The sequence below is a fragment of the Peromyscus leucopus genome, chromosome 10, assembly GCF_004664715.2.
Source record: "Peromyscus leucopus breed LL Stock chromosome 10, UCI_PerLeu_2.1, whole genome shotgun sequence".
Classification (NCBI taxonomy): Eukaryota; Metazoa; Chordata; class Mammalia; order Rodentia; family Cricetidae; genus Peromyscus; species Peromyscus leucopus.
The window spans coordinates 11,871,380-11,893,279 of record NC_051071.1 but is presented as its reverse complement, the minus strand read 5'-3'; the positions used below and the strand labels follow the sequence as shown (position 1 = coordinate 11,893,279).

Here is a 21,900-nt window from a genome sequence, read left to right as displayed (position 1 = left end):
AGAAATGGAGAGCACACCTGTGATCCAGATCTTGAGACAGAGAGACAATGTGCCTTTAATCCAGATCTTGAGTTGGAAAGCACACCTTTAATCTGGACCACACCTTCTGCTGGAAGCCTATATAAGGATAATGGAGGAAGGAAGGTTTGCCTGCTTGCCCTCGAGTTGTCCGGACTTCCATTCCCTCACTGGAGCCTTCTTCTCCGGGACTCCAGAAGAGCAGCTGAGACACCCAGCCTCTCATGGGACAGAGCGTTCTTCGACTTTCCATTCACAGCCAGCCATTGTTGGATTAGTTGGACAGCAGCCTGTAAGTCATTCCAATATATATATGAGAAAGACAGACAGACAGGGATTCATTTCATAAATTCTGTGACTTTAGAGAATCCTAATATATATTTTTATTTGTTTGTTTGTTTGATTGGTTTTTCGAGGCAGGATTTCTTTGTGTAGCCCTGGCTGTCTTGGAACTCACTCTGTAGACAAGACTGACCTCAGACTCATAGAGATCCACCAGCCTCTGCCTCCCAAGTGCTGGGATTAAAAGACTGCACTACCACCGCCCAGCTCTAATTTTTTTAAGTTTTAATTTTATATATGACTGTGTGTGTATGCATGTGTGCAAGCAAGTGCCAACAGAGGCCAGAAGGCATCTGAATCCCTGCGCCTGGAGTTGTGAGCTGGTTCTGGATGCTGAGAACTGAACTCAGGTTTTCTACAAGAACACAAAGCACTCAACTACCAAGCCATTACTCTGACTTCAAACCCTATCTCCTGATTCCTGACCTTTTCACTGTCTCATTTTGTAACTTGAGCTTTTTGTTTGTTCTTAGGATTGTATTGGTGAAATTATTAAGGCCACTCTACGTAGTTAAAAGGAAGATTTATTTAGTGGGTAACTTACAAATTAAGGAATAGGTAGATCGCTGGGTCTGGGGAAGGTGAATCGCAGTCCAGCAGTGTTCTCCGGAGCTCTGCTCAGTCAACTTCCACCGTTCAGTGTCTCGGCACAGAGAGAGCGCTCGCCCATCCAGGTCTCAGGGTCTCCAGACACCTCCCCTGACCCCGCCTCGTAGGCGTGACAGTTGCCAGAGTCTCAATGGGGGTTGTAACTTCCAGATCCAAGCGGAATGGCTACCCACTACAGGATTGCTTTTGTTTTTATGTTTGTCATAAAAAGCAAAAACTGACCTGGAATTCCTGTTCCCCCATCCTCTGCCTCCATGCTGGGATGACAGCTGTGAGTCACCATACCTGAACACTTAATTTTTCAAAGAATGGGGCAGATAGGAAGATCATTTTATCCTGGGTCATTCTTGCCATATTGCAGCTGTAGGAGTGGAATTTGGAATATAGATGTGTACTCATAAAGGTTTCTTGTGCTGGGCAGTGGTGTCTGTACCCCTTTAATCCTAGCACTTGGAGGCAAAGGCAGGTGGATCTCTGTGAGGTCAAGACCAGCCTGGTCTACAAACTGAGATCCGGGACAGGCACCAAAACTACACAGAGAAACCCTGTCTCAAGATTATCCAGGGATGGGGTTGGGGATTTAGGTCAGTGGTAAAGCGCAAGACCCTGGGTTCATCCTCAGCTAAAAAAAAAAAAAAAAAAAAAAAAAAAAAAAAAAAAAAAAGATTATCCAGGGCTACATACTACTCACTGACTCAAAAAACAAACAAACAAAAAATGCTCATTCTATCTCAGTTTGGTGGCCCACACCTTTAATCCCAGCGTGGCAGAGGCAGGTCAATCTCAGAGTTTGAGACCCTGTTTCAACAAAAACAACAACAAAAAGTGCAAGGTCATTTCCAGGCAATGGAAGAACTTGTGTCAAAACTGATATAATCTTTGAGAGGACACTTTGGCAGTACCTATCAATACAAATATGCATGGCCTTTGACACTGTAATTCCACATTTAGGACTTTAACCTAGAGATATGTCTATATTTATGCCAGAAGATAAGTGTATGGGATTCCCTTGTTTGTCACTGGGAAAACAGGAAATAGCTTAATTATCCACTGTGGAGAAATGGTGAATCATTTATGGCATTGAAAAGATGGGCATAGTGGTTCATACCCATAATCCCAGCACTAGGAGGTAGGGGGATAGGAAGACCAAAAAGTTCAAGGCCAGCCTCAGTGCCATAGTGAGTTTAAGGCGTGTCTGTTTCCATGAGACCATCTTAAAGGGTATGTATGTGCAATAGAGCTCCGTTAACAAGGCTGGAGTGAATGAGACCATCTTAAAGGGTATGTATGTGCTACAGAACCCCACTAACAAGGCTGGAGTGAATGAGACCATCTTAAAGGGTATGTATGTGCTACAGAACCCCACTAACAAGGCTGGAGTGAATGAGACCATCTTAAAGGGTATGTATGTGCTACAGAACCCATAACAAGGCTGGAGTGAATGAGACCATCTTAAAGGGTATGTATGTCTACAGAACCCACTAACAAGCTGAGTGAATGAGACCATCTAAGGGTATGTATGTGCTACAGAACCCCACTAACAAGGCTGGAGTGAATGAGACCATCTTAAAGGGTATGTATGTGCTACAGAACCCCACTAACAAGGCTGGAGTGGTCTAGTCTCACAATTGCTCCGGGGTAAGAAGAATGGGAGAAAAGCAGAAGTAGGCGAGCTTTACTTTGACTATTTTGCCATTGTTAGAACTGTTAACCATGACCAAATAGTTTTATTTAACTTTTAATTTCAGGCTAGCTTCAAACTTGTGTAGCAATCTTCCTGCCTCAGCCTCTTGAGCCTTGGGGTTAAAGGCATATACCACTTTACTTGGAAAATATTATTTTGTTTTTGAGACAGGGTCTCACTATGTAGCTCTGGCTGGCCTTGAACTCACAGGGATCTGCCTGCCTCTACCTCCTTAGTGCTGGCATTAAAGGTTTGTGCCACACCCCACAAAAAAGACTATTTTCCCAAAGGGCATATACCTGTAATCCCAGCCAGCACTTAAGACATAGACAGGAAGCTGGGCGGTGGTGACATACGCCTTTAGTCCCAGCACTCAGGAGGCAGAGGCATGCAGGTAGATCTCTGTGAGTTCGAGGCCAGCCTGGTCTACAGAGTGAGTTCCAGGACAGCCTCCAAAGCTACACAGAGAAACCCTATCTTGAAAAACAAACAAACCAACAAACAAAAGACATAGACAGGACAATCTTGAGTTCAAGGTCAGCCTATGCAACTTATCCAGACTCTGTGTGTAAGACACTGTTAACTATTTAGTAAAGTATCTGGTGGTACTTTACTTCTAGGCAGCCAGGGATATACATCAATACCCTGTCTCAAACAAACAAAAAGGGAATGGCAAATCAACTCAACGAAGTCCTCTAATTCCGTACTTGTGCTGTGCGAAGTGGCCCCTGAGCCAAATAAACAAAAAATCTGGGGTAGAGTGAGATTGGGGCAGGGTGGGGGTTCCTGCAAAAATAAGTTACTTATGAGGCTATAAAGAATTCAACAGAACATTTCTTCCATACCTATTGGATAGCAGGTACTCAATTTAGTTTATTTCCATATCCATATCCTTGGGGCTGGACTGATTCTAACTATTGGAGGTAATGAAAACTTGGAAACAGTATCAGCTCTGTGTTCTGAATATTTGTTTTTTTGTACATCGAGACAGCATCTTCTGTCTCTAGCTGACACTGAACTTAGGCTGTAGCTGAGGATGGCCTTGCATTCCTAATCTTCCTGCCGCCTCCTCCCAAGTTCTGGGATTTCAGGCCTGTGCCATCATGCCTAGACAACTATGTCGGTTTAATACATCATTTATTCACCTCTGGTGGGCTGCTGGCTGTTTTTTTTCCTGGAGACAGTTTCTCTGTGTAGCCCCGGCTGTCCTGGAACTCCCTCTGTAGACAGGCTGGTCTCTATCTGCCTCTGGCTCCCTACTGCTGGGATTAAAGCTGCACCACCACTGCCAGGCTGCTGGCTGTTCTAATTAAGTACGGCTAACCAGCCACGCTGACCTGGCACTTGGAAGCCACGTGCGAGGCTTTCATAGACTGTACTATGTGAAGATGAAGTGTGCAAAGGGAAACAGCCACAAAGAAAAACTGAGCGTGGCAGGTTAAAGGCACCACACTGAAAGAAGATGGCCCGGACTACAGTCTATATGCGTTGTTAAACTAGCAATAGGGATTTCGGTGTTTTAATTTTTAGGATGGACTTATTGTTGAAGCAGGCTGGAGCTAAATTTTTAAGGCAGCTTACTCAATAACTCACTAGCCACCGTTTCCAGGGCTCTGAGGTCACCAGGCGCCCAAACTGCACGCCCTGTAGTTCATGCCAACCTCTGCCTGGGTTATTCTCGTCGCCAGCCGCGGTGCCCAAACCCAGGCCTCTACAATGGATCCCAGGCCCAGGGCCTACGATCCGGCACCTACGTGCTCTCTTCGGTCCGGTCCCTCGCCTCCGCCTAACGTGATGCAGAAACAACAGGGTGCGCCCTCCATTTTCAGGGCGCAGACCCGAGCCGAGAGGCGGGCGGGCGCCGGGGTCCCAGGCCGAGGCCCCTCCAGTTGGCGGGAGCCCGAGGGGGCGGGCCACCGGGGGACGAGGGAGGCCGAGCAAGCCGCGGCGCGCGCGGCGCTCAAACTCGCGCCGCCTTTAGCTCACGAGCGAGCCCCACCCTCGCCGTCACCGAAGGCGCCCAGCCAATGGGCGAGCCGGAAAGGCCGGGCTCGCAAGCTAGGGACCGGGAGGGGGAGCCCCGCGAGGGGGAAGGGAAGGGGAAGGCGGGCTGCACTTGACGGACAGCTCCCTCCAGCCAATCCTCGGAGCGGCTCCTCCGCTCTCGTCTTGGCTGGGCTCCGTTCTTCGTCCCTCCTTCTCTCCCTCCACCCCCCACCCTCCCGACTCACTCCTCGGCGTCCCGCCCCGCCTCCCCTCCCCCACTCTGCGGGCAAATCACTGCTGGAAAGAGGCGGGGGCCGAAGCGGCAGGCTCGTGTGGAGCCTCGGGGTCGGATTGACGGGCGCCCGGGCCAATCAGAGGTAGGCTGGTGGCGCGGCTGTGGCCGGGGCCGACCAATGGGCGCGCGGCCTGGGGGCGGAGGCCCAGGTTCCAAACGCTCCGCGGCGCCATGGGCTGAAAACTCAACCGAGATGGAATCTCCCAGTCTGAACCGGTTTCAACCGGTTCCGAGTTTGAGGCACTAGGAGGAGGGGGAGAAGCGGCTGCAGCGGCCGCGGCAGGAGCAGCGGGAGCTTCAGCATCCGCAAGAGCAACAGTAGCTACAGCCCCGGCGGCCGTGCCTGTTCCAGCCTTTGCTGCAGCAGCCGTGCAACCATCCCGCGGGGGAGGGGGGAGCCACCAGCCGCCGAGGAGCACGCGAAGGGGGGAAAGTTTAGGCGAGCCCGGGTGGGGGGGCCGGCGCCGAGCGGCGTGAGCCAGGGAGCCAGCCCTGTGTGGTAGGGGGAGCCGGGCTGCAACTGGCGGCAGAGCGGCCCCGGCCGTGCGGACTCGCGCCGCTGCTCCCGCCGCCGCCGCCGCCGCCGCCTGTGGCCGGAGGGTCCTGGGCTCCGTCTCCCGGACTGGCCCGCTCCCCTCCCCCTTTCTTCCCTCCCCGGCCGGGCGGGAGCATTTATTCCTCGGATTAATTCCCCTTTTCGGTGGGGCGCGCGTGTGAGTGTGTGTGCGTGCGCGCGTGTGTGTGCGTGAGTGTGTGTTGGGTGGAGTTGTCCCTGGAATAGTAAATATTGAGCTTTTTTTTTTTTTTTTTGGGCCCTTCTTGTTTTTTTTTTTAATTTCTTTTTTAAGGTGGGAAAACTGTGAAACCCACCTTGATTTCCTCCCCTCTCCCTCCTCCCCACCTTCCCTCGCCCCAAGCCCGGACAAGGAAGGAAGAAGCAGTTGGTTGAATTTCTGGGTAAGTCGGCCGTGTGCTCGGGGCCGAGGGTCGGGCGGCGGCGCGGCCGGCAGGAGGCGAGGCGGGCGGGCGGCGGGCGGGCGCGGGGCCCTCGGCGGAGCCTGCGATTGAATGGAAGCGCTTCTGCCGCTCGGCGGGGGAGGCGGGGAGGCGGCCGCCGAGGGGAGCGCTTGCTGGGTCATTGGCGTGTGCGGGTGGCGGTGGAGGCAGGCGAGGAGCGTGGTAGCGAGGTAGAGCCCCTGCGCGTGGGTGGAAGGGCTTCCCCAGGCCGGAGGGCTGGGGAGAGTTGGGGTGATCTCAGGGACGTCTCTGTAAATTATTAGGAGTGGAAGTTTCCAGAAATATTGAGTGCAGCAGCATTGAAACGTCCGCCTGCATCACGTGGCCCCCTCGGTGGAGAGCTTGGGATGGGGGAGGGAGGGGCTACCGAGTCCCTTCTTCTGGTGGGGAAACTCGAAAGCCTGATGGGTGGTTTTTTGTTGTTGTTTTGGAGTGGAACAAGAAGTAGGAAAGATGAGTTGATTTTTTTTTTTTCTTTTTTCGGGGATCTGTAAGTGGGGTTCCGCGTTGTAGGGTTTTTTCGCCCGGGGCTTCTGTGTCTTGTTTGTCGGTGGAATCATTTACTGCTGGCCGTGGACAGTGAATGATGCCCTCCCAGATCCTCCTCCTAGTCTCTTGAATTCGGGGCGGAGGAGAGGAAGTGGTGGTAGTAGAGGATGCACAGATACTCGCCGAGGCGGGACCTCGGATCACTCAGAGGACATGCTGCATGGAGAATGGGGCGGTGAACTTAAGGCGCCGGGTCTGAATGCCTCCTCCGAGTATGGGCGGGGTGAGTGCGTGCTCCTTTGAGCTATAGTTAGAAGTGCTGAGAGCCGTTCGGGTGGGAAGCCAGGGGAGGGCGGGCCCTTCCTAGTGAGGCGTGTTTCTTAGTGAATGAAGCAGGCGATTGCCCACACGCCTAAGTAGCAGTCTTTTGTAGCGTCTTGTTTTTTGACCTAATGTGAAGTTCTTACCTCCAAGCAGTGGTTAGGGTTTTCTGGGTTTGGGGTGGCAACTGATAGGTAGTTTGTCGCTGCCTGAAGTGACATTGAAGGTAATATCGGTAATCACTTGTAGAGTCACAGAATTGGTGGATGGTTCCCTACTGTACGCAGTCCAGCGAGTGGAATTTGGGATTGGGGAACACCAGCAAGAACGGGCATTTCTGGTGAACACTGCCTCCATAGCTGTTTACTTAGTGCGTGATCTTCGGCTGGTAGTGGAAAGAATGTTTTGGAAGCTGTTTGATTTGGGCTACTGAATGTACTTGGCATTGACCACAAAGCAGCCATTTCTGGGTTATCCATAGTTGAAGAATAGGTGGGTCATTTGGAAGATAATCTAGTTCTGAGGATAGCCAATGACTGTATTTAAGTATATTTAGATTGGACCCCTTCCCCCACGCGAGTCCAGAATCTGAACTCCTAAAGATGACCGACTTGAAAGTGAAACTTTAGGGGCGTTTGGCTAATCATTATTACATGTAAATTGTGGTAGGTCGAGAAAAACGTTGATTGCAAAAAAAAAAAAATAGGTTTTAAGCTATAAAAGTTATGGCCCTCGAAAATAGTGGAAACAGCCATTTGTTTATGAAGATTATTTTTTCTTGTATGTTAGTATTTAGATCTTGTCCTTTTTGAGGTACTGTCTCACTGTGTACCCCACTCTGGCCTTGGTGCTTTATCCTCTTGGGAGGTTACAGGTGTGTTTGCTCATTCAGCTCCTAACAAGGGTCTGGTTTTGTTTGAGCCCTCGTGTGGATGAGGCTGCTGGCCTTGGTGTTAATCTGCCTTTCACCTTCCAAGAGCTTGATCACTGGCATCATATGATGCCACGCCAGGCAGTTTCTTTATTTTTACATTAGTGTGTTTTTAAGCATATCTTTACCTATGTGACAGAATGTTTGGACTCTTTATTTATGAATATGAGTACACTATTTTCTTGTGAATACCTGCGTGACAGAAGAGGGCATCAGATCCCATTATAGATGGTTGCTGGGAATTGAACTCAGGACTTCTCAAAGAGCAGCACTGAACCATCTCTCCAGCCTGACTGAACTCCTGAAAAGTAGTTTGAGGAAACAGGCAGTTCCTGAGCTTGTTGCCTCCTCTTGCCTTGCCTATTACAGTAGTATGCTGGACTTTCTTGTCGGCTTGGCCTGATTATTAATTTCTTGAGACAGGGTTTCATACTTCAGGCTGGCCTCAAACTCTGTCTAGGTGAGGATGGTCTTGATCTTCTGATTCTCAAGAGTACTGGGATTACAGATGCTCATAACCACCCGTTTCATACCCAGGGCTTCGTGCATAGTAGAACGCTACTGAGCCAAGCCTAATGTTTGACTTACTGTAACTAATTTATATCTTTGATAAGTATCTTTAATAAAATCTTGGCATTGAAATTGAAGTTGTATCATCAGCACCACAGATATATGCAATTAAATAATGCAAATGAATAAAATATAGAAACTGCTGGCCCTCCATGTGCTTTGAGCCAGGTCTCACTGTGCAGCCTTGGCTGGGACGAAAGCTGTGGGTGACCACACCTGGCCTTGTTCTTTATTCAGGATCTCTGCAGTCCAAGATGTCCTGGAATTCACATCTCCCCCTTCACCTCCTGGGAGCTGGGATATAGGACTAAACCACCAAGCTCCACTTTGTCCAAGTTTCAAACTGCTATTTTAAAAAAGGATAGGATTGAATGGCTCAGCAGTTCCTACTACTCTTGGTGAGGACCCAGCACTCATTCTGTAACTCCCAACGTCACTCTGGCCTCTGCAGGCACCTGCACTCAGGCACACACATACCACACAAACACATACAGAATTAAAAATAAGGTCTTAAAAACAACTTTTTCTTACTTAGTTGTTCAAAATCTGTAATCTAATATGCTATTCATCTCCCGATCCTGGAAGGTTTCTAACATTGCTCTATCTAAAGGTGTCATAGACATACTTAAGGTGTCTTCTTGAAATGATATGCAGAATTTAAGTTTGACCTAGAAGCTGGATGTGGTGGCTCACTCACATCTGTAGTCACAGTGCCTGGAAGTTGAGGCAGGAGACTTGCCTCATTAAGTGTTCTCAGGCAGCTCTATACTTAGAAGAGCATTCTCCTGCTGAGAATGTAATTCCAGGTGGCAAGTTCAAGGGATTCCTGTGTAAAGAGTTCAGTGCCAGCTAACAACTCAATGAGTCTTTATCTCAAATTAAAGCCAAGGGGTGGAGCAGTACTCAGTGATAGTGCCCTGTGCTTAGCATTCACAAGGTTTAGCCCATCAGTACCACAAAATAAGAGAAGTTGGCAGAATATCTATGTGCTTGTGCACTCAAGGTAAGTGGTCAGTTTGGGGGTCATGTATTCATTGTGGAAGGGGATCCCTTGGATTGGCTGCAAGTGCATTAGCCACTGAGCCATCTTGCCAGCCCCTGTTGTCCAGAATTATAATACTTTTTCTGTTGCCTTATTTCATTTCACTACCAAAACCAGACTTTGGTTTTGTTCTTTGTTTATTTGTTTTAGACAAACTCTTACTGTGTTGTGTAGCTCAGGCTGGTTCCAATGCAGGAAGTGTGATCCTCTGACTTAAACCTTCTAATGCTGGGATTAGAGGTGTGAGCCACAGTGCTCTTCGCCCCTGGATAGTTTTCAGAGCAATGCCACTCAGGATTGACTGAATCAATAGTGCTACCCATGTTTGGTGGGGTAGTCAGAATGCCTTAATCCAGGGAGCACCTTAGCTTTATTAACCCACCCACCTTTTTTTTTTTTTTTTTTTTCTTTTTTCTTTTTTGGAAACGGTCTTATTCTGTAATCTAGGCTAATTTTAGATCCATGGGAATTATGCTTGGTTCTCACAATGTATTTTTTTTTTCTTGAGCATATATTCAAGGGATGTGTGTGCTTGAAGATTTTGATTTCTTTCAGATAAGATCTTACTGTGTGTCCCAGTCTGGCATGACACTTAGTCAGTAGATGTATGTAGCCCAGGTTGGTTTCAAATTAGAGACTTTGTCTCAACCTTCCAAGTGCTGAGATTATATGCATATGATACTGTGCCCTTAGTGTGGATGGTCTTTCAATGCTTAAACACAGTTAAGGATAGAAAGTAGTGTAGTTGAATGGTTTGAATGTAGAGAACAAATACTGTAGGGGTTGAGGGTATTGGGTTCTAGGATGTTAGACTGGTTCTTAGCACTATGTACAACACAAAAGAAATGTTTTAACATTGTCCTGTCAGATGCTTATACTAAGCTATTCAAAAGATTCACTTAGGATAGGTTTGTTTGTTAAATCCTTGAAATCTCATTTAAAATTTTGAAATAACTTGTTAAAAGGGCTGGGCATACAGGTGGTACAGTGCTTGCCTAGCATGCCACCCCTGGCACCCTATAAACTGGACCTGGTACACAGGAACTAGAGAAGTAGACTGGAGGCATAGAAGATCAGGATCGGCTGGACGTGTGGTGCACGCCTTTAATCCCAGGACTCAGGAAGCAGAAGCAGGAGGATCTCTGAGTTCCAGGCCAACCAAGGCTGTTACACAGAGAAACCCTGTCTTGAACACAAAGTTCAAGGTTGTTCTTGGCCCCATTGAGTTTCAGGTGAGCCAGGGCTAGAGACCATGATGCAAAAACTGAAAAAGTTAGATAAGCAAGAACCTATAGGTAACCTGGTCATGGTCACACATGCCTGTAGATTCCCACACTCACCCTTACCTCAAAAAAAGAGAACAACTTTTTTTTTTAAAGACAGGGTTTCTCTGTGTAGTTTCGGTGCCTGTCTTGGATCTCGCTCTGTAGACCAGGCTGGCCCCCAAGTGCTGGGATTAAAGGTGTGTACTGCCGCCGCCCAGCAAGAACAGCTTTTAAGGCTATGGAATTATAATGGATTCACTTGAAAATTAGATTGATGTATTTTATGAATGAAAGTGGGATAAGTAATATACTAGGAAAGGAATGAACCTATTAACTAATGCAGTTATAGAATAACGTACTAATAATTTTTGTTACTTTTACTTGGTCCATAATAAGTAGGTAAACATTTCTGTATTCCAAGTGTTTGTATGAATAGTATTGAAGTAAAATTACTCGAATAGAAAGTGTGTTAGCTGCTGTCCAAACTTCTTAACTTTGCCTTTTTTTTTCTTTCAGTAATCTATGCCAGCAATTATGACAATGTTAGCAGACCATGCAGCTCGTCAGCTGCTTGATTTCAGCCAAAAACTGGATATCAATCTCTTAGACAATGTGGTGAATTGCTTATACCATGGAGAAGGAGCCCAGGTAAATAAAGTAGATAACTAAAACTTTATGAAGTTATTTAAAAAATAACGAAGTAGTTGAATATTTTCTCCTTTTTATAAAATATATCCTGTAGTTTATATGAATTTGGAATTATTGACTGGTGTGAATTAGTCTGGGCAAAGTATCAGTGTTAGACGTGATCAAGAGGAAAACTTAGGAATATACTTGTCTGGCTTTTCTTTTTTTCTATATTTTATTTTCCCTTTTGAGACAGTCTCAACTATACACCAGGCTGGCCCCCCACTCCTGGAGATCTGCTCATATCTGGGTGTGAGGGTTAAAGGCACTTGCCACCAATCCCAGCTTTTTTGTATGTGGATGTGTATATTTTGGGTGTGGGAGGGTGCCCTTAGTGGGCAGATGTCATGGAACTGGAAATTAAAGGTAGTTGTGAGCCACCCAATTATAAATGCTAGAAACTGAACTCTGGAACTGCTGAAACATCTTTCCAGCCACTTGTCAGTAACTCCAAACACTTAATCCTCAATAAAATAGAGGTGCGCTCCTCTAGTTCCAGGACAGCCTTGGCTACACAGAAACCCTGTCTTGAAAAACAAAACAACAACAACAAAAAAATACGTGAAATGAAATAGAACCCATTATAAGTTCTTTGGTAGTTATTAAAGTGTATTTGCGCTTGGTATAGTAATACATACTGTAACCCTAATAAAAAAAAATTGCTTATTTGTACCTTTATATGTGCTTAATATATTTGGAGTTAAGTCTTTTTTATTTTAATGGTTATGGGTGTTTGACCTGTGTGTCTGTGTATTATTTTGTGCCTGGTACTCACGGAGGCCTGAAGGTGGTGTCAAATTCCCCTGGAATAAACAGTCATTGAGCTGCATGCTGCTAGGACTCAAACCTAGAACCTCTGGAAAAGCAGCCAACACTCTTAACAGCTGAGTCATCTCTCCTATCCCCTAATGTTCTTTTTGTTGTTTTGGTTTTGAGACAGGGTTTCTCTGTGCAATCCTGGCTATCCTGGAATTCACTCTGTAGACCAGGCTGGCCTCCAACTCAGAGATCTGTCTGCCTCTGCCTCCTGAGTGCTGAGATTAAAGGCGTGTGCCACTGCTGCCCTTCTGTCCTATTTTTAATAACATTTTAACGTTTGTGAATGTTTGTGCACATGGGTGCTATTGTACCACACAGTTGTTTATGTAGAAGTCAGGGGACTACTTGGTTCTTCTGTACTTCTATTGTGGATTCTGGTGGTGAGATGCAAATTTACAGGTTTGGCCGCTAAGCCGTCTGAATGACCTCTGTTCCCGATTTTTAGCATTGACATTGCAGAAGTCTTTCAGATGTCTGTCTAAATAAAAATCCAGTATGAGCCAGATGTGGTGCACTCCTTTAATTCCTGCACTCTGAGAGCCAGAGGCAGGAACAGCTTGTGAGTTTGAGATGGGCCCGGTCTACACAGTGAGTTCTAGGCCAGGCAGGAACTCAGAAAAATAGAAGACAATATGAATTTTCATTAATTTTGTGCTGTTATAAAAGAAGTCCTGTTAGTGAAGATAATTACCTTATAGTAAGCTATATTTTGATGATGATTTAACACTATTACAATATAGGTGTTTGTCTGTCTGTGGCCCTAGCACTTGGGAGGCAGAGGCCAGGAGGATCATGGGTCTGAGGTGAGTCTGGGATACACAGCAAGTTTCAAGCCAGCCTTAGCTATAGAGAGAAATGTCAAAAGAAGAGATAGGAGACAGTATGTGTAGATGGTTAAAACCATAGAAGCTGCAACATTTGTGGAATAGAGTAAGTTTTGAGTAAAGTTCTGTGCAAGTGGCCTGGTGATGGATAACCAACCTGAGTCAGTCCCTGAGGCCTGCCTAGTGGAAGGAGAGAACCCACTTTAGGATGTTAGTTGTCTTCTAATGTAAATGTTCTGAAATTGGGACAAAATTCCTTTTAATAATAAAGTTGGCATGGTGGAACATGCTTTCTTTTTTTAATCTCAGCACTAGGAGGGAGACAGGATCAGGAGTTAGGGACTCGTGTCTTCTGTGCGCCCGGTTCAGAGCCAGTCTCAAGTGCTCTTTGATCAGTGCAGTTAGTGTTGCCAAAGCATTAGATTCCTTGAGCAATTGTCTACTGAAAGTTAATTTTGTTTTGTGTGTTTTTTATAGAGTGGGGAGGCTGAAACAGGGTCTCACTGTAGCCCTTGCTGTCCTGGGACTCACTGTATAGACCAGACTGTCCTGGAACTCAGATGTGCTTGCCTCTGCCTCCCAAAGTATTCAGCAAGTCTGGCTTTGTTAAGATAGTTTTGTTTGTCCTTGGGTGCTATCATACAGTTTATAAAGCTGAAAGGTGGGTATGGTAGTATTGTTTATAAATTACTAGAAATGAATGAAAGATAAACTTTATGCACAGATATTTTTATTGATTTGATACTGGTTTCACTATATAAAGAGCTTAAGGGAGGGCTGGAGTTGGCTCAGCAGTTAGAAGTCCTTGTTGTTCTTACAGAGGACCTAAGTTTGGTCCCCAGTACTCAATGTGGTGGCTCATAACAACCTTGAACTCTAGTTCTAGGGGATCTGATGCCTCCTTCTGACCTCTGAGGGCACAAAGCATGAGATTGGAAACTTATTTACTTTACATGTATGAATGCTTTTGCACCATGTATGTGCACCATGTGTGTCCCCAAAACTGAGGTTACAGATGGTTGTTAGACACCATGTAGGTGCTAGTAGAACCCAGGTCCTCTGCAATAGCAGCAAGTGCTGTAACTGCTGAGCCGTCTCTCCACTGCTCCCTCAAGATTTAGCTGTGGGTGCTAAACTGGCCTGGACCTCTGTGTAGCCCAGTCTGGCCTCATTCTTACTATCTGTCTGCTTCTGCCTCCCATTCTGGGATTAAAGGCATGGGCCGCCACCGCCCCCACCACTACACGGCTGCTTCTCCCTTTCCTCTATCTTTTTAAATCCCAGATAGTAAGTTTAAAGCTAACCTGATCTACAGAGTAAGTTCCAGGATGGCCAGGCAACAGAGAACCCCTGTTTTGAATAAAAAGAAAAGACAGAAGCAGGGATATCAGAGTTCAAGGCCAGCCTGAATTACATGATAATTTAACGTAACAGAAATGTTCATAATTTTGGGGTAGGGTTTTTCCCCCCCTTTGTTTTGTTTTTGTTTTTTGAGTCAGGGTTTCTCTGTGTAACAGCCTGGCTGTCCTGAACCTCCCTTTGTAGACCAGGCTGGCCTTGAACTCACAGAGTTCATGATTAACTAGGATTAACTAGTTCATATTAAATTAACTAGAATTAAAGACGTGCTCTGCCACTGTACCCGGCATGAGCATTATTGTTTATGAGAGCAGTAGGTTAGCTTTTCCTAAGTAAAGGACTTTATTTCCAGTAACAAATCAGGTGTAGATATTATAATCCATCACACGACTTAACTGTTGCTGTTTCTTGAGATGGGATCTCATGCCCTAGAATGATCATAGAATAGACTCCAAATGTAGCTCAGAGTGACCTTGAACTTCTGGTTCTTGTGCTTCCATCTCCTTAGTGCTAAGGTTCCAGTCATGTGCCACCACACCAGGTTTACACAGGTCTGGGACTGAACCTAGGGCTTCTTGAATGCTGGGTAACCTTTCTACCAACTGAGCATTGTGTCCAGCCTTTTATTGTTATCTGTTTTTAGGGGGCAGTTTTAGAGGGCAAACTTGGAAAATTACTCTAAGTTGCTCTTGAATTCATGATCCTTCTGCCTTCACCTACAGTAGTGGAATTGCATGCAAGTGCCATTCATCATGCCCAGCTTTGTTACACACATTGATTTCCTTATGGATTCCCTAGTTAAATTTATTATATATGTGGTATTTTGCCTATAGGCCAGAAGAGAGCATCAGATCTCATTGTAGCTGGTTGTGAGCCACCATGTGGTTGCTGGGAATTTGAACTTAGGACCTTTGGAAGAGCAGTCAGTGCTCTTAACCCCTGAGCCATCTCTCCAGCCCCGTCCCTAGTTATTCTTAAAACCCATGTACAAAATGTTGCCTACATTACAATCAGTGATAAGAATATGTAAAGGACCTGTAACAGATGACACTCTGGCTAATAAGGGTGCACTCTTTAAACCACTTGATACAGTGTATAGACTATAATCTCAGCTCTGAATGCTGAAGCAGAATGATCACAGGTGAGGATGCCTGTGTAACTAAGCAAGACGATGTCTCAAAGTTTAGAAAAATGTAGAAATATTAATTCAGTGGCATGGGACTTTGGGATCAAACCCCAATGTTACAGAAATGGAAAAGGAAAGGTATATTTTGGAGTGTATTGGTATGTATTCTCAAGGAAAAGTGTATTTGATTTCATCATTTGTTTTTGTTGCCGTTCTTATAACAGGTGGTTATGATGTTGGGTAAAATATATATACTTTGGGAAATGGGTCCTTGCTGGCAGAAGTAGGTCAGTAGGGACAGGACTGGAATGTTATACTTGTCTGTTTTTCTCTGACAGAGTCTAACTGCGTAGCTCTTACTGGCCTACAACTTGCTGTGTAGACCATAAACCCAAATCAGCATGTCTCTGCTTGTGAATGCTGGCATTAAAAGTGAATGCCACTATCCCACCAATGCTAAATACATTTCAAAATAAATGGTCAGAACCTAAGATTTTTTTGAAGCATGAAATAATTTGTGGACAGAGCTTTTGCCTATATGGGGAGTATAGTAAGGTACTTAAACTATAATGGCTGGAGGGTGAAGAGATGGCCCAGCAGGCAACAACGTGTGCTGCTCTTCCAGAGGACCTGAGTGGTTCTGAGCATCCACTGCAGCAGATCACAGACACCTGTGACTCCAAGCCCTGAGGGACTTCCATGCCTGTTTTTTGGTGTATTCACTGGCACTGCAGTAAATGCAACCCCTCAGCCCCCCACACACACTTTTTTTAAGTCTTTTAACAAAACTATAATATTAGATATTTCTATTTTTAGCAATTAATTAACGGGGGATGTTAAGTGAAGAGTGGATGTGTTTTTCAGTATTGTGTCCTGTTAATTATTTTGATCCAACTCTTCTATTGCTTAAAACTTTTTGAGATTTTAAGATAATAGAAATATAAGAAGAATGAGAAATAGGGCAAAGTGAAGATACTTATGGTACAGTAGTGCAGTTAGTGGGAACTCGTGCATTTTGCCTGGTTCCAAAAGTAATATTGATTAGTAAGATCATAATGAATATTATATTTGCTTGCTTCAAAATAAGCTTGTGCGCGCGCCCCCCCCCCCTTTCTTGAAGCAAAGTCTGTGTGGTCCAGGCTGGCAGTCTTTCCGCTTTAGCCTTTGTTGTTTTAGATTTATTTTTACTTCATTTATTTGCCTTTTGAATGCTAGGCTCACAGGTGTGTACCACCATGCCTGGCTCATGCTTAGAAATTTGTAGAAATGAGGGAAGGATCCAGTTTAGCTACAAAATAACAAAGTCAAAAAAGTGAAAAGATTAAGTTGTTAAAAAAGAGTGTCAGTAGACTAAAAACTTTGGTGAAATGTATTATGAAAATGTTATAGTTAAACCAAAGAAGCTAGACATAGTAATGTCAACATGGCTAAATCTTTAAAACCACATTAAATGCAAAAGACAAATTGCAGAAGAAATTACGTGTTCTCTGTAGCTCTGGCTGTCCTGGAACTCAAGAGTTGAGCAGGCTGGCATCAAACTCAGATCTTCTTGCCTCTGCCTCCTGAGTCTAGGAGTAAAAGCTTGTGGCACCAAGCTAGGCGGTGTTGGTGCACACCTTTAATCCCAGCACTGAGGCAGAGCCAGGCGAATCTCAGTGAGTTTAAGGCCAGCCTGGTCTAAAAGGGAGATTCAGGACAGTCACCAAAACTATACAGAGAAACCCTGTCTCCAACCCCCCCTCCCAAAAAAAAAGAAAAGGTTGTGGCACCACACCCTCCCGTATTCTTTTATTTCAAGTTTAAGACTGGGTAGCTTTGGTTGTCCTGGAACTTGCTGGCCTTGATCTCTTAGGTCCAGTTCTTGATGCTGGTATTATTAAAGGCATGTGCCAAAACACTTGGCTAAGTGTATATTCTATTTGAAACTCATGTAGCCCTCACTGGCTTGGAACTCACCATGTAGACCAACCTGTATTCAGAACTCAGAGATCCTCTTTCCTCTCTTGCCTGCCTTCTTTCTTAATGCTAGACATTGAACTGGGGTTCTAAGCTTGTGTTTTGCCACTGAGTTTTTACCAAACCCCTCCTTGATTGAATGTAAGTTTAATAAACCAGATTTGTGAGAAAGGCTGATGCATTTGCTTTTTTTTTTTTTTTTAATTTATTTATTATGTACATGCAGAACAAGAGAGCACCAGATCTCATTACAGATGGTTGTGAGCCACTATGTGGTTGCTGGGAATTGAACTCAGGACCTCTGGAAGAGCAGCTAGTGCTCTTAACCTCTGAGCCATCTCTCCAGCCTGATGTATTTTCAAAGAAATAAAATCCTTCCCTTTCTTTCTCCCTCTCCTTTCTAAAAGCCTTCCTCTCCCTCCTTGTCTTAAAAGGTCTCTGTAGCTTGGCTGCTCTGAACTCAGCAGCCATGTATCTCAGTTTTCGTAAAGTTAGCTCACAGAAATGCACCATGATTTAAGAAAGGAAAGTCTGTCTGTGTCTGTGAGTTAAAGGTCAGAGGACAGCCTTCGAGAGCCTGAGTCTCTATACCATATGGGTTTTGGGATGGAATATATGCCATCAGGCTTGGTGGCAATCCCTTCAGTTCACGAGCACTCTCCAGGGTACGGTCTTACTAATCAAGAGGGGTTTGAGCTTCCGGGTAGCTAGAGAACTAGGGAATCTTGCCCTACCCTACCTTCCTGAGTACTTGGGAATACAGCTTGTACCCCAAAGCCTGACGAGTTTCTGCTTCTGGCAGTTCATCTCTCAGATGTTTCCAGAAGGTAAAAGTATCACTGTGCCTTTCTCCGTACTTTACATTTCAGTGAATTCTAAAGAACACCTTAGCTTAATTCTTTTTGTGTACTATTTTAGCAAAGAATGGCTCAAGAAGTATTGACACATTTAAAGGAACATCCTGATGCTTGGACACGCGTCGACACGATATTGGAGTTTTCGCAGAACATGAACACGAAAGTAAGCAAGTGGTGGTTTTTAAAATCCATTCTTCTTTTCTTCCAGTCATAAACTTTGAGGAAGGTATCTCATTTTAGTATTAGCATTTGTTACCAAATCACTTTATATTGCTAACTTATTTCACAATTACTCTAGAGCTTAGAATTAATTCTTGCAAATAGTCCTAAGAATTATGAATGAAGTTTTTGTAATTGGGACTAGTATGCAAGGTGGTTTTTGTGTGTTTTCTTTTTTTTTTTTCTTTTGGGGGGCGGGAGTTTTCTCCTTTTATAACATGTATATAGGTCTTAGCATAAGTTTTAAGTTACTCAGAGATGAGACTTAAATTATTTTGGGCAAATAATCAATATAATACAGGCTAGGCACCATCAACACCCAGTAGTGTGGACAGCTTAACTCCCTACTCCATGGTACCAGTGTTTTCATTGAGACAGCACTTAGTTCTTATTTGCAATTGAAAATGTTATAACTCGGGGCTTTTTTTTTTTCCTTGAGTTTGAACAGAAGGGTTGATCAAAATGTGTTTTGACTGTTGAATGCTTGATGATTCACGCTTCTCTTTAAACGCCTTAAAGTAATAAACTTAACCGTGGCATTCTGTTTAATACACAAAAGGTCTCTGCTTAATATACATTGTATTAAAACAGAAAATAGCCATGTGCACATCTGTTTATGAAATCAGAATGTGTTAGTTAACAGTTTAAAAATATTAATTAGTTTTGACATCTTGGTAAATTTTAAGGCAAAAATACAGCCCAGAACTTCCTCAAAGTGCTAACCTTAAGTAACATAACAGTGTTTGCCTGTTTGCTTGCCTGGTAAATTTTGCTTTTTATACTGACAGACATTACTAATGTTTAAGTTGATTTATCAACAGTATTTTTAAAAACTCAAATTTGTCTTGTGAAAAATGAGATGATTAGAGGAACAGAAAGAAAGCAACAGGTAAAGAATTCTTCAATTTACATAAATTACAAATGATTTGGTGCTAAATTTATGCACTATGACATTTGGCTTTTATGCAATCATTTTTTTTTCTTTAAAGATGTTAACACTACCTGATATTAATCATAATGTTCCATTATGTTGATTGCTTGTAATAGGAAGAAAAGGGGTGTCTTCCTGTGCAACTACACAGCTAGGCTTTGACGGCAGGCCTCCACAAGGTCTACCCTTTTGATTCCCTTTAACTGAATTCTGTTCATCGATTGTTTTTGTTTCAGGGGTGGTGGGAGGGGAAGGGGGACTCGATGCATAAAATAAGTATTTCTAAGGGCTCAGAAATTTCTGCCATAGGGATCATTTCATGCGTTTGTTTTTTCATGTAGTCTTTGCTGTTACCTGTCCCTCATCTTCATAGCTCAGCAGTGGATAACTCAAGTTCTGAGGTTTGAAGTAGAAGTAGGTGTTGAGTTGTCTGTTTGTTGGCTTGTTTTTTAAAGACTGGCTGTCACTTCATATTTATGAAGAAAATGGTTTTCCAAAAGGAACAAGAATTCTTTCTCTTTCCAAGTTTTACATCCAGAGTTGTTTTTGATGAGGAGAGGTTAGAAGCTAGATTGCAGGGACGGACACACCCATGCATCCACCTTTGACCACGGGTGTGGGATGCTTGTATTGGGCTCCCTTCCTCAGCCGCTTTGTTAGAAAGTTTTCAAGTAGGAATGTGTGTTCAGCAAGCTGATCCTACTTTGTAATTGTAGAAAGGGCTGGAGTTAGTGAGTCAGTACTACATAATGAGTATTAGTCAGTAAAGGATGAGTAAATTAATGAATGTTATAGATAGTAATGGAAGGGGGTATTTTTAATTGAGAAACAAAAATTAGGTCAGGTATCTTAAAAGATCTTTTTAGTCTCACGCATTTATGGTGTTTAGTTTCTTGGTGCTTCACGGGTCTTTTTAATTGGTTATTAACAAGAGGGCATATTCTGTAACACGATGTGGTCTTCTGTTTTGATTATTTTTTCTTTTTCTTTGGGATCTTCAGGTAGTATGACTTGTAGTAGGTTTTATGCTAAATTAGAGGAACTGTTGTCTTTGTATGCCTCTGAGCACTAGTTCTGTAGAGCTACGGACCAGGGTAGGAAGGTTTATTACTGCTGATTGGGAAATATTGTAGTGACATCTAATTCCTTAATAACAGAATTTGTTATGGCCTTATTCTTATTTTAGAGGACTTTAAGGAATGTTCTGCAAATGTAGAGTTTAAGTAGAGATTGCAAAGAAATTATTTTTGTAAGGTGTATAAAATATTAAAATGAAAGAAAACAGCAAAAAGTATTTGAGCACAATGTAGTTTGGGACAGTCTATATTGTGCTTTGGCTAAAATGAGCATTTATATGATCCCTTTGGTTGAAATACTAATGCTCCTATTTTATTGTGTAAATGACTAACAATTTTAAAGATGAACTCTTATTCTCAGCCAAAACTTGCAATCTGAGGCTATGTGAATGAGTTTACCTTTCAGGTATTACAGCCGGTTATTAGAATTCCTAATTCTTGAGGTGAAACAAAAACATTTTGGTTCCTTTTCTTCCTCCTGCCTATCTACACTAATTGGTCATAATAATAATGACCAATAATAATTGAGGTAGTAAATCCTAGAGCATGATAAATTCTTACATGTTAACTGTAGAATGCATACACAGCAGAAGGGAAAAAATGGATTCAAAGTGGTGTCTGTTATTTAACTTTATCACATATGCAGTTAGAGCTTCCATGTTTATAAAGGGATACCTGAAAGGTAGACACAGATTGCAACATGCATTTGTATTTTATTTTGACTGTGCACAAAAGTTTATCTTTAAATTAGTAGAAATAGAAACTGCATAAGGGTGGGTCTAGAATTGACAATGAACCTGTGGGTTTGTCTTGCTGCTCCTTAAGTAACACACCAGAGACGCTTACACTTGTGTAGAAAGTATCTGTGGCAACACTTGCTGTTTGGCTGCAAGCTTGTAGCTCCTAGAGGAGGATAGGACGCTTGACAGCATCCAAGCTACTAAATTTTGGAGCCTGGTTGTGTTAATAATGTATGCAAGCCTATGAGCAGTCTTACGCTGTGAATTCCTATCTGGCTGTTATTTTTCCTTCTACAGATAAGCCCATTTGGCTGCTAAAGGGCTTTTTATTTGGTTCTTCCTCCTGGTGTGAGCATGTGTAAACAGCAGGACGTTACATAGAGTAGTGAACAGTAAAATGAGGAAAATGCATGACATGTCAGCTTATGGGCGAATAGATCCTTGTTTAATATATGTAATTAAACTTGATAGTGTAATGTTTTTGAAATGTTAGCTATAAATGTGTGTCTGTCCATTTGTGAATCCTGAAAGATCCTAGTCCTATGACAAGATACTCACATAATTCTATTCTCCAATTTTCAGTATTATGGACTACAGATTTTGGAAAATGTGATAAAAACAAGGTGGAAGATTCTTCCAAGGAACCAGTGTGAAGGTAGGAAAATATCTTAAGGGTAAATAATTCAATTTTGGGTCCTGATATTCTTACTATAGTTGAGTTTATTAATGTTGCGTGG

At 43.7% G+C, this 21,900-nt stretch overlaps 1 protein-coding gene across 3 annotated transcripts in view; it reads left to right on the top strand.

Annotated features, from left to right (window-relative positions):
- Window positions 1-5,074: 5,074 nt before the first annotated feature.
- Xpo1 (exportin 1) overlaps window positions 5,075-21,900 on the top strand; it is a 42,976-nt gene continuing 26,150 nt past the window's right edge. Inside the window, exons 1-4 of one of the 3 annotated variants that reach the window (XM_028876361.1) lie at window positions 5,075-5,891; window positions 11,086-11,217; window positions 18,259-18,360; window positions 21,746-21,818. In XM_028876361.1, the coding sequence (XP_028732194.1) occupies window positions 11,092-11,217; window positions 18,259-18,360; window positions 21,746-21,818 (301 nt within the window). In that variant the 5' untranslated portion in view covers window positions 5,075-5,891; window positions 11,086-11,091. Of the gene's footprint in view, window positions 5,892-6,301; window positions 6,724-11,085; window positions 11,218-18,258; window positions 18,361-19,239; window positions 19,306-21,745; window positions 21,819-21,900 lie in introns of those variants that run through there. The other 2 variants (XM_028876362.2, XM_037208946.1) reach the window with 2 other exon arrangements.